Source organism: Leuciscus leuciscus (assembly GCF_965113295.1).
Source record: "Leuciscus leuciscus genome assembly, chromosome: 11".
NCBI classification, from domain to species: Eukaryota; Metazoa; Chordata; class Actinopteri; order Cypriniformes; family Leuciscidae; genus Leuciscus; species Leuciscus leuciscus.
The window spans coordinates 33,378,028-33,391,221 of record NC_138735.1 but is presented as its reverse complement, the minus strand read 5'-3'; the positions used below and the strand labels follow the sequence as shown (position 1 = coordinate 33,391,221).

At 40.4% G+C, this 13,194-nt stretch overlaps 1 protein-coding gene across 7 annotated transcripts in view; it reads left to right on the top strand.

Annotated features, from left to right (window-relative positions):
- LOC309509814 (uncharacterized protein) overlaps positions 1–5,749 on the top strand; it is an 83,055-nt gene extending 77,306 nt beyond the window's left edge. For all 7 annotated transcript variants that reach the window (XM_082184772.1, XM_082184766.1, XM_082184767.1 and 4 more), the window contains 4 exons: positions 4,014–4,168; positions 4,344–4,807; positions 4,942–5,147; positions 5,279–5,749. In XM_082184772.1, coding sequence (XP_082040898.1) covers positions 4,014–4,168; positions 4,344–4,807; positions 4,942–5,147; positions 5,279–5,488 — 1,035 coding nt within the window. In that variant the 3' untranslated portion in view covers positions 5,489–5,749. The remainder of the gene's footprint in view (positions 1–4,013; positions 4,169–4,343; positions 4,808–4,941; positions 5,148–5,278) is intronic.
- Positions 5,750–13,194: the final 7,445 nt, after the last annotated feature.

Genomic DNA, 13,194 nt, shown 5'->3' with positions numbered 1-13,194 from the left:
CAATGGAGAGTCGTACGGGAGCTGCGGGGAGTTCCGATCATATGCGTATGCGGAAAATTCGGATCCGATTTGAGCTTCGGATGCGTTGAAATATCTGAACTTCTGCGGCTAGACCGTATGCGACCGGTCGACCGGATGTGATGTATTATAATCAAAACTATGAGCGCGAAGCTAGAATTACCAATATTTTAATACTTTAATGTAAACGCTATTCCTGCAAAATGACGGTTATTAATAATTATGGCTGAAAAAATATTTGTATCATTATTAAATCAATATTTATATTGATTAGCTCTATAAAATCGACTGTTTTTTATATTAGATGTATTGAGGGTCATTCGTTTTGTGTGGATATATTCATGCATGCATTACATTCATTAACATCATTCATTTTACCATTGTGAATAGCCGAGGGTAATAACGGTTGCTTCACGACCAATTTCAAAGTTCCGTGCGACTGACACCAGGGGGCGAAATGCGACAATCGAATGCGAATGTCGTGCGCAGTGGAAAGGCGGCTTTAACATCTCGGGGTGAAAGCGGCTAATGTGGTTTATCAAGTGAAATGAGCACACACAGCACGTCTTCTGCGGGTCGTGCTTACCAGGTTGTTTATAAAAGCCAAAATGTGCCCAGATGTAGGCTTTTAAAGTAGTTGGAGCATTTTTATTTTCTCGCACTCGCGTCTCGCCTCCCTCTGCCATTGTATGCTACCGGGACAAAGCATGACGTCAGAAAAGTGTCAGTACATTATAATCGGTTATGGTCTATTACTGAACCCATACTGAATTGTCCTCGTCTGCATCGCGATGCATCGTAGAAATTATACATTTTCACACCCCTAACATCGACCTCCCAGACACCACCGGACTGGACTGGAGGGAGACTGTCATTAGAGCTTAGATCGTGCCCAACAAATCAAGCCCGACCCTACCCGAGCCCGTTGTGTCCGAGCCCGGCCCGGCCCGACACGTTCACTGTAATTATGAGCCCGAGCCCGATTTAAACCCGACCATTTTTAATATGTGGGCCGTTATAACCAGGGGCGGCGATATAATTTTTTTAATGCAGGTGCTGCTGCGCTAGATCATTTAGGCTACAGGGGGGAGCTGCGCAGTTATATATATTATATAAATACTATTAATAAATGAGCAAAAATTGGCCACTCAATATTAAATATTCGATTATTTTAATTATCACAATTAAAGTTTTAATTTTATTAAATTGGACAAGCACAACATTCAGCATTCAATCAAATATTCTTAAAGAATAATTATTATTTATAATGTTACTTCAACATATTGTTATTTCAACATAATATTTGTGAGCAACAAGCAAGATGTGCATTTTTAAATTCGGTGACAGCGCGAGTTTCAAATGGTGTAAGTGACCGTGGCGCGCCCGCGACTCCATGTCGTGATGTCTGGTAAAATGCTTTTTATTAAATCTAGGCAATTGTAATTGTAAAAAAAATTATTACAATTAAAATACAATTTATACTAAACGAAATTCACTTTAAAGAAAAGCTTTCTTCAAAACAAAACTTAACAAACTTGAAACTAAATGTGCTTATTCAATGGCTAAAACACGTAGGCTACTACAGACTCTCTTTTTGAACAAATTGCAGCACATTCATTTAATTCTGAATTTTGCACATATTGAAAGGCATTTGTTTGTGCATAGTAAAACATATCTGTAACATTTATCACATTCATAACTGTGCGTGCATTTATTAATTATTATCTTAATGAATAATGCGACAAGGAAGAAGCATGTAAATTGCGTTGTTTGTTTATTCAGAAATAATTGAATGGATCGGAAAAGTAACAAAAAGAGGACATCGAGGGCTGAGGCTGACTATCAAAATTTCTGTCAAGGCAAGACACACTTCATGTGTCTGTTCATCGTCGAAGTCCCCGTTTTTTTTTTTTTGCTGTCATGGGCGAGCAGCGTGCCGCATTTACTGCACGAGAACAAAGCCAACAACACATATGTTGTCACTCCCCACGACTAGTTTAAAATGTTTCCACTTTCCATACCTCCGATTTTCCTCCAAACTTGCTCAAAGTTAATTCTCCTGTTTTAATTTTTTTCTTTGCTTCTTCAAGCACTTAAGCTACAGAATAGTAGGCTACAGCACGCACAGCAGGTGTGTTGCGTCACGCGTGCGAGACTGCGAGTGGACGAGACGCTGCGCATGACACGTGACGTGCTTTATCAAGGGCCCGACCCGACCCGGCCCGAGGACAGTGGCGGGCAATATCGGCCCGGCCCGGCCCGGCCCGGCCCGCGGGTCGGGTCGGGTCGAGTCCGGGCTCGGGCTCGGGCTCGGGCAGAGAATCTAAGCTCTAACTGTCATCCGGTGTCTGGAGAGCGTCGTGCCCCGATCCAGAGCACAGCCAGAGCCAGGGAATCTTCACATCCTGCCTGACCAGCCTGATCTTCACGTCTTGCCCGCCGAGCCCGCACACGTCAGTCCTGCCAAGCCTGCATTTCACGTCAGTCCTGCCGAGCCTGAGCATTACGTAATGCCCACCGAGCCAGAGACTGTACATGTAATGCCCGCTGAACCAGAGACTTTAAATGTAATGCCCGTTGAGCCAGAGACTGTAAACGTCATGCCCGCTGAGCCTTCTTCACCGCTGGTCCCGTCCAGCCCAGAGACTTCTTCACCGCTGGTCCCGTCCAGCCCAGAGACTTCTTCACCGCTGGTCCCGTCCAGCCCGGAGCCCTGGAGTCGCCATTGGTCTGCCTGTCACCAGCTCCATCAGGGTCGGAGGATCCCCGGTCTCCACCTCCCACCTCCGCTACCTGGACTCCACCTCAGCCCGTCGAGCCATTGACGCAGCCTTGGCTCCAACCGCCCTCAGCTCCACCATGGATCCTCAATCCACCGGCTCTGCCTTGGTCCCTCATCGACCCGCCCTCGCACTGGGACTACCCCCCTGGCTTCGCCTCGTCACTTCGTCCCTCAGGCTCAGTTGAGCTCCTCACTCCCTCCAGCTCCACCTGGGTCTTCGGTCGCTTCGGCCGCTTCGGCTTCGGCCGCTTCGGCGGCACCGCGTCCTTCGGGGTCCCCGTCTGCGCTTCAGTCGCCAGAGCCGCCAGCTTCGCCGTGTCCTGCCGGGACCTCAGTGTCACCCTGGTGCGTCGGCTCTTCGGTTCCACCCTAGTCTCCTGTCCCACCTGCTCCGCTCCCGTCAGTCGGCCCTCCTGGAGTCATCAGCCCTGCCTCCACCATGGCTCCTCCCTCCGTCGACTCCGCCCTGGCCGTCTGCACCACCCTGGTCCCCCCTGTCTTCTGTATGTCTTCACCTGCTCTTCGTCCTTCTCCTAAGTCCCCTCCCTCCGCCCACAGTTGGTCTTCTACGGCACGAGGACGCGCCTACCGGGAGGGGGGAGTAATGACACAGTTGTGTTCTGTTTAGTTTGGATTTGTCTACCTGTCATCATATCATGTGTCATTATTAGTTCATCTGTCTCACCTGCTACCTCGTTAGTCTTGTTAGCTGTGTCTCATTTCCCTGATCTGTTTCCCCATGTATTTAAGCCCTGTGTTTTGCCTTGTTCATTGTCCTTTGTAAGTTGTATTTAGAGTGTGTGTTCCTGCTTGCCTCTGTTAAGAATTGTATTATTGTAGTAAAACGTTTGAATTGGCTTTATGCACAGCTGCACTACTTCCTGAACTTCAGCCAGCTCCTTTGTTTCCTGTCTGCTATTATTGGAGAAACTGATTAATCCAGGTGTGCCTGACCTCAGTAATCACACCAACAATAATCAGACACACCTGGATTAATCAGTTTGTCCAATAATGGCAGACAGGAAACAAAGGAGCTGGCTGATGTTCAGGAAGTAGTGGAAGCTGTTCATAAAGCCAACTGGAGCTCTGTGCCTCTTCGCCGCCTTCTGCCTGCACCACACCCTGACAACAGGCAATAAGAGTTCTGAAGGTTTTGCCACATCAGTGTGACTGTCGGTTTTTAAGGTCTAAGATACTTGTCTCTTAATTCTAGTGTATTTTGACCAGTGAAAACCTGGTTAAGTCGCTGTTTCCCATGTTGATGACAGCTGTGGAGAAAAATAAGCCGATTTTGGCAGTCAAATCCTTAGGAAATGCACGAGCCTGGATCACAGACATTATCACTAATGTGGAAAAGATAGTGGATAGGTAAGAATATTTTCCTCATGAAAAATACCTTGAACAATTGAATTATTCTTCTACATGCAACTGCTACAATCAGGCAAAAGTATGAACATATTTTAAGATAAACTTTTAAGCTAGTTACACAGCCCATTGTTATAAAATGCTAATTTCACAGCAACATTTCTTCATCATTGTATAGGTTTGTTTCACACGTTGAAGATGTAGTATTGGCCGCCAGTAATGTTTACCAGGAAAAAGAAGATACAGATAAAAAGATTACAGAACAAGACCAAGAGTTGAAGCAGACTGAAAAAGCCCTGAATTATATGAAATCTGAACTCCAGGAAACCACAGCAGAGCTTCATGAAACTGAGAAAAAGCTAAACAGCAAAAACCACGAGATTCAAGAATTTGCCAAATCCATAACTCAAAAAAGTAGATGCCTCGGCATCTTCGCTGCAGTCGTTCCATGCATCGGGCCAATTGTTAAAAGCATTTATGATGCAGCACATGATCCTGAACATGTTGCACATTTGAAGGCTCTTGCAGCTCAACTGAATATCCTCATCGCTGATAAGACCGCTCTGAAACAGAAGCAGTGGCAGATCCAACTCCAGATCATTGATTGGCAGATGAAGGTTGACAGAGCCAGTACTGACAGGAGTGAGTCTGTTTTCTTTCATGTTTTAAGTATTCTTATATGACAAGTCATGCTTTAGACTATGCCAAGATTCAAGTCTAGTTTAAGACAAGGAGTGAACGTGTGGCTTGTTGAAACCTTTATTTCCCCTCTGCAGAGTCCATACCCGACCCCATCTATCTATCTGAAGTTCAGAAAAGCTTGACAAAAATTCATGACATTCTGGGTGAGCTCCTAAACTTCTGGGTGAAAGTTCGTGTGTTGCTGGTCTCCCTGGAACAGAAGACCTTTGCTGGAGAAGATCTTATCGAAGACCTTATCCTAAAAGATGAATTTATTGATTCAATCAAAAAAGCCACAGAGGTAAAATTAATGTTTACATGATTACAAGAACATTTCCAGGAAGATATTCTTCTTCTTCTTCTTATTATTATTATTATTATTATTATCTTTATTTGTACCTGAGGGATGATTGATATGTTTTAATTCCACAGGCTTGGAGCAGTTTTGCTGCAGACTGTAAAAAAGCATCTGTCATCTTTCAGCTCCAGAACAAAGATGCCTACAGGTTTCTGGAGGTCAATCCTTCCTCTCTCTCCAAGGAGCAGTGGCAAATAGAGTACAAACGTGTAAAGGTCAAACTGGAGAAAATAGACGCACCACAAAGTGTGTCATCCTCTGCTACACCTGCCATTACTGAATGATCTACAGAGCGCTGACACACACGAGTCCTCTTTGAGTTTTCTGCCTCATGATGCTGGTAACCTGGTATGATGATGATTAGCCTTTATAAACTCTGTACTTGTAAACTACAGAGTTCCGTAATCCTTTCTATTTAATGCCTAAAACACTCTTTATATACTCCTCTCTGTATGTATCATCTCTTTATGAGCTCTTGGAAAAAGACTCTTGTTGAATGGATAAAAATGGACGAATGCTCCTACTAATAAAGTTTGATAACATTACTATTGACTTTTGTTTTAAAAAATCTTACATACCTAGTGAAAAAAAAACTATACCAAAATGTATTTGAATGTATTTGGGGGAATTTTTTTTTCCAAATCTTGCGTTCCCTCGAGAAACGTTTGCGTTCCCCCGAGAAACTCTGCGTTTCTTTGCAAAGTTATTTGCGTTCCCATGCAAAACCCGTTTTGAGCTCTGACAGACACTTCCTGTTTAATGTCCCGCTGGCAGTGTTTCAGAGCTCCGTACGTTAACGGATCGTTTCATAGTGTTTGAACTTGGACTCAAATATAAAGAAATGTGGTCAGTGCTTAACTCAATGAGTTTAGTGAAGTTGGCAATATTCACATAGGCTATTCGAACTTCCCTATTCTTGAGCTAAACGTTATTAAAACACAAACGGCACCTATTTACATTCACAGTAACCTAGACAACGAGCTACAACCCAATTCTCATCATCCTTGTCTTCCCTCTGTACTGTCGATCTAGTGACTGAAAAGACTATAACATGATTCCTTGTTTATTTTACTTGAGTTATTATAATATGCTACTTAGACCCAATAATTGTTTAACATTCCTATGAACCAGGTTTGATTGCAATAAAGAAAGTAGCATTTGAGTGTAATAAAACTTAATAAAAAAAACCCTCTAAAACTTTAATGTAGTTAAAACCATAGATATCATATAATAAAGGCTAGATGTCTCGTGGGCGCTGCTGGCCAATGGAGGTCGACGTCCGCACACGGCAGCCATCTTGCCACAGGGAGCTCGCTCACTCGTAACATGGTGCATGTACTTTTAAATAACCATAACTTGCTCAATTTTCTACCGATTTTCAAACGGTTTGGTTTGTTATAAACATCAGAGATGTAGCTATTACACTGCATACATATGAATAATTCTAACAACGGACGTCCATATGAAATAATTATAGCCACGTTAATAACGTTTGTAAGAAACCAACCCGTTTGTAAATCCGTCAAGATTTCGGCGAGATAAGAGGATTTGTGTGCGTGCTGATCACTCACCTTAATTCACAGAGCCCTGTGGTAAGATGGCCGCCGCTGATGCCGGAAGTGACTCCGCCGTAAGACATCTAGCCTTTATTAATATGATATCTATGGTTAAAACTGGGTGGAAATACTGCTTTGGTGGCAAATTTTTCGGTCCTCCAAAACTAGGGTCCTGGAAATGCTTTCCTGGGACTGCGGTTCTCCGACTCAGTAGATGGCGCTGTCACAAAAAACTAACATTGGTAAGCGCGGCTGGGCAAAGGTGAGGTTTGCTCGAGCTCTCTCTAAAAAGTTTAAGATAGATGAGTTAGTTTCTTGTCATTTAATATCTATTTTTATGTTAAAAATGAAGTTAATCTTATTGAAGGGTTATGGAACATGAAGTATGTATTCGTTTGAAGTGTTTAACCAAGATCTGTGGCTAAAATGATCTGTTTTGACAGGCCAATGGCGAAACTGTGAGGAAAGGCCTCTTTTTCATAAATGTTCCTTTTTTATTCACCCAGAATAAAAAGTGGTCTGCGGAATTCCTGTTGTCCGGTCTCTTTTAATTGTCAACACACAACGTAGAGCGAAGATCCAGATCGGTGACACGAAGAATGCCATTTCCTATAGTACGTAGGTATTCGGACCCACTTTTTCTCAATTTCAACGGGATCGTTTGTAATTTGATTAGGCCTAATTAACTGCTGTTAAAAATGAACCTGAGATGCTGTTGGTTACACACACCCTGACGAAGGAATGTAAAGCCGCAACACGTAGGTGGATCTGTCACCAATTTTAATGTTTAAGCCATGAATGAAATAAAGGCTTTTTAACTTTTTTTCTACTTACTTCGAGTGCCTTGGAGTTCCTGAGGTTCTTATATTTTTTAAAGTATATTCAAATAGAAAACTTCCCATACACAAAAGAAATATATTTGAAATATATTTTCAGAGTATATTTGGAATATATGCAAATATTTGAAATTGGCCCAATAAATATATTTCACACTTAACATCATATATTTTTGTTATATTTCAGAATATATTTCAATGTATTTTTTTCTGTATGGGTCCCCAAAAGTGTCAAAAATATATGTTGCATATATTCCAAATACATTGAAATATATTCTGAAATATAACAAAAATATATGATGTTAAGTGTGAAATATATTTATTGGGCCAATTTCAAATATTTGCATATATTCCAAAATATACTCTGAAAATATATTTCTTTTGTGTATGGGTAGTATTTTAAGTTGTAATAATATTTCACAATATTACTGTTTTTTTTTCTGTATTTTTGATCAAATAAACGCAGCCTTGATAAGCATTAGAGACTTCTTTGAAAAATATAAAAACACGTAATGTTTCCAAACTGTTGACCTGTACTGTGTATATATATATATATATATATATATATATATATATATATATATATATATATATATATATATAGGGTTAGTACACAGATGTAAATTGGCCTATGCAATGGCAATTTTCAAAGGTTAATCAAACAGCATCAAAAGGCATAAGAAAACTTTCAGAGGCAAATTGTATAAAGGGAAAAAGTTAAGAATTCTGTTCACAGTTACCGCAGCTACCCGGTATCAGGAAGACAGAACCTAACAGACTCAACAAAAACAGACATTTTATAGTGTCTTCTCTGACACTATACTCCTCCTCCCCAGTTTCTGTAACTTTCCTTACTGATATCCCAATATCTTAAAGGTCCCGTTCTATGTGATCCCATGTTTCAAACTTTAGTTAGTGTGTAATGTAGTTGTTAGAGTATAAATAATATCTGTAAAATTATAAAGCTCAAAGTTCAATGCCAAGCGAGATATTTTATTTAACAGAAGTCGACTACAAAAAACGGCTCGATTGAACTACACCCCTCTACTTCCTTCATTAATGACACCACCAGAACCGTGTTTAGACTAACCTCCGCCGTTTATTTACTGTCTGTGACCTCCGCCCACAGGAACACAGGCGTATTGATGGCGAAATGTCAACAGACATGGTTGATGTTTATCTATAATCGGATACCGCAAAAGTTTAATTCGAAGTTGTTAGTTTGCTCTGTCCATTTCACCACGGACTGTTTTTCTAACCTGGGACAATATCAAGCACAGGCTTCTCTCAGCGTTTCATACTGACGAAGGGGGCAATTTCAACTATATTCCAGCAAGCAGTAAGTAGTGATTTACTATGGAAGTAGCGATCAACTTCACATCGTTTCTCTTAGTGTGATGAAAATAATCTTACTTAAACTGTGATTAAAATACAGAAAGCGATCAAAGAACAATCACTTTCCAAACGTCCAAGCTGTCAATCACACAGCGCGAGTTTATCTGGACACTTGCCAAAACTCGTTATGAAATCAATGACGCTGTTACACTGCACAACGAAGCTCTTACTGTATTTATATACCTCATGTTTGCATTAGTGAAATCATTAGTGAGAGTGCAGAAACTGCTTTGCCATGATAAGATCTTTTTTCACGCGATCAACATACTGTCATCTGCTCAATGCTCATCAGTCATCACTGCAACCTTTTATGTGATTGAAATAGATCTAAATACTTAAAAAACTTCTCACGATTCGTTAATCCCGATAGCTGTAATAGTAAAAATGTATAATAGCTGTAATAGTAAAAGTTTTCCAGATAGTTCCACATGTAATGCAGATACTTCATATGCAAGCATGTCAGCCAATCACAGCAGAGGGCGTTTACATTGAAGTCTCTCAGCAGCCAATCACAGCAGAGGGCGTTTACACTGAAGTCTCTCAGCAGACACGCCTCTTCAAACAGAGTGTTCAAACCAGGGAATGAAATCAGGCTAGGAAATATGCCTTTTATTTCTAAATTATAACAATTTTTGATCTAAAAAACATACTAACATTATAAGGGCACCCCTGGAAACATGATAAAATAACAAAAATAATCCATGGAATGGGACCTTTAACCGGTTTCGACTGGCTTCTACCCCCCTGGGCAGGTCAAATTGTTCTTTGTCCCCGAGAAGCCAAAAGGCTTCCATTTATGACTTAAATAATCTCCTGTTCCCCTCCTGAGAGGGCATGGGGCTTCACTTTAATACTGAACGACCCCTGTATTCTCCTGACTGAACCATTTCTCGAGCCCAGGTCTTACAATCTCCCTGGCCTATCCGTTTTATTGCAACTGTTCCTTCCTGTCCTCCGTCAGCTGCTAAGATACTCACAGAAATACATGATTCAATGAGATTAACAATGGTTTAAAACAAATGCATATTAGAATTAAAGCTGCAAGCAGCATTTATCGGGGTTCAAGCAGTTAAGGCCTTTAAGGCATTTAAGCACAAAAGCATCAAAAGTTATTAAGATTTATTTAGCAAGCATGTAACCACTGACATAATAGATGGAAAAGACCATTTACAGCCAATACAGGCAATTTGCCATGGGATATATATGGTTTTAAAGCTTTTTAACAGTTATAGCGCCACCTATGGTCCGATCTCCATAAAATAGTTTACTGTGACCTCAAATTGAACCCATACACATGTGTACTGAGTTTGGTGAAGATATCTCATTTACTTCTTGAGTTATAGCCATTTGAGTAAAATAGGCTCCTCCCACAACGATTTGCCACATTCAAGAATTATTTAATATGATTCTAGCATGATTTACTATCATATACCATGTTCCAGAATGATTTATTAGGATTCTAGCATGATTTACCTTGATACACCTCATTTCAGTATTATTTACTATGATTTACAATGTTTCTAGCATGATTAACCACATTACTAGCAATTATGTGAAGTGTCAGTGCAAATGAGGTGATGAACACTGACAAAATATTATTGTGTTATAATAGTTAGTTATATACGTGATTTTTAGTGTGTGTCCAAGTATGAATGCAAAAGCACATGTGAAATATTTCATTATTAAGTAGAATGGCCAGCAGAGGGCACTAGAAGACCACTTATTGGCTCACTTTCACTTTAAACCAGTTTTCTGCACTAAAGCAAACCAGTTTTTCCATGTTAACTCAATGCATGCTTACACACACACACACACACACACACACACACACACACACACACACACACACACACACACAGCATAGTTAACCATGATTTACCATGATTTACCACATTACTAGCAATTATTTGAAGTGTCAGTGCAAATAAAGTGATTAACACTGACAAAATATGATTGTGTTATAATAGTTATTGCTATATAAGTGATTTTTAGTGTGTATTCAAGTATAAATGCAAGCACATGTGGAAAATTTGAATTAATAAGTAGAATGGCCAGCAGAGGGCAGTAGAAGGCTTATTGGCTCACTTTCACTTTAAACCTCATGATTTTGACCAGTTTTCTGCACTAAAGCAAACCAGTGTTTCCATGTTAACTCAATAATACATACTTGCTACATATGCTACACACACACACACACACACACAAACACACACACACACACACACACACAAATGTTTCAGTGATATTGGTGTCACATTCACCTTCATCACATTCACCTTCTGTCTTCATCACATTCACCATCTGTCGTCATCACCTGCACCTGCTCCTCATCACCCTCCTCATCATCACCTGCTCCTCATCATCATAACCGTCACCTGTTGTCCTTGTCTTGATCTGTGTATTTAAGTTCCCCTCTCATCCATTATCATTGTCGGTTATTGTTTGTGCACTAGCACTCTGTTATGTTTGTTTTCATGTTGGAAAATAAAACCTTTGTTATATTTGTACCACACACACACACACACACACACACACACACACACACACACACACACACACACACACCACACCATCATTTATCATGATTTACCATGGCTGATACCAATACCAATATGAGAAAATGACTATTTTAAACAGCAGGGGGCAGTAAAATACCACTTATTGGCTTAACATGCCATTAATTCATATCATTTTCACCTTTTTAACTGTTATAGAGGCAAATTTTGTCCGATCTGTCTGAAAATTTTCATGCTTGTTCAGGGTGATATTTCACACGTTCTGACTTGTTTTTAAGAAGGTCTGAGCATTGATTAAAGAGATATAGGCTTTCGGGGACACTTGGTAAAGGCCAGATTTTGAAGTGAACCTATTATAGCTATCCAAATGAAGTAGTTCAACTTTTTCTGACAATTATTGATCTAGTGAGTCCAGAGAATTGTATTGCACTAGTTTTGAACATTATGATATGAAAATTATATGATCAGAGATGGAAAAGACCATTTACAGCCAATACAGGCAGTTTACCATAGGAAATATATTATTTTAAAGCTTTTTAACAGTTATAGCGCCACCTATCGTCCGATCTCCATAAAATTTGGCATGCTTGTTAATGATGTTATGTCACATATGCTCACCGATTTTTGTGAAGTTCTGAGTTTTCATTTAGGATTTATAGGATTTTTAATGTATTTTGCCACGCCCATTTTATAAATTACCCTATTACAGCCATCCAAATGCAAAATTTCAACTTTTTTTTGATAGTTTTTGATCTAGAGAGTCCAGAGAATTGTCCTAGACTGGTCTGGTTCCGATCGGGCGAAAAACCTAGGACTAGTTCGCAAAAGTAGGTTTTTAACATGTTTGCGAATATTTAATGAACGGTTTGATTGACAGCAATGGTTCTTGAGGCAAAGTTGTTCAGGATGAGGAGATCTATCAAATGATATGCATATTGTGTGGATATTTGTAACACCACGTGATTACAGAGCCGTAAAACTCGTTAGCGCCAACTAGTGGCCGATTTCTTTCAAAATTCTTACAGACCTCTAGGGCCTTGAGTCGAACATGCCCATCGAGTTTCGTTCCGATCGGCCTCCGTTAACCTTGTCTAATAGGTGCTCAAATTTCATTGGCCGATGGCGGCCATGTTTTTTGAGATATGCCAATGTCCTCATACACATACATGGCACCTTGGACCAAGACACTGCATACCAATTTTCAAGTCAATCAGACTAACGGTCAGGTGGTTATAGCCTGTTTTATGTTTTTTTCATGTTATAGCGCCACCATGTGGCCAATTGCCGCGGTTTTTTTACTGTGACCTCAGATTGACCTCTTACACATGTGTACCAAGTTTGGTGAAGATACCTCATTTACTTCTGGAGTTATAGCCATTTTAGTAAAATAGGCCCCGCCTACAACGTACGTTTTTGCGCCCCTTAGCGTCCGTGAATCGAAATTTCAACTTTTTTTCGATAGTTTTTGATATTCAGACTCTAGAGAACATTTCTGCACTGTTTTGGTTCCGATCGGGCGAAAAACCTAGGACTAGTTTGCAAAAGTATGTTTTTGACAAAATTCAAAATGGCGGAAAATCTATCATGGCGGAAATGAAATCGGAGATATACGTTTTGTTCGTCAGGCGTCCAGCTTTCCAATGATATAAGACACTTGAGTCTACGTCATACGGTCTAGTAGTTATGA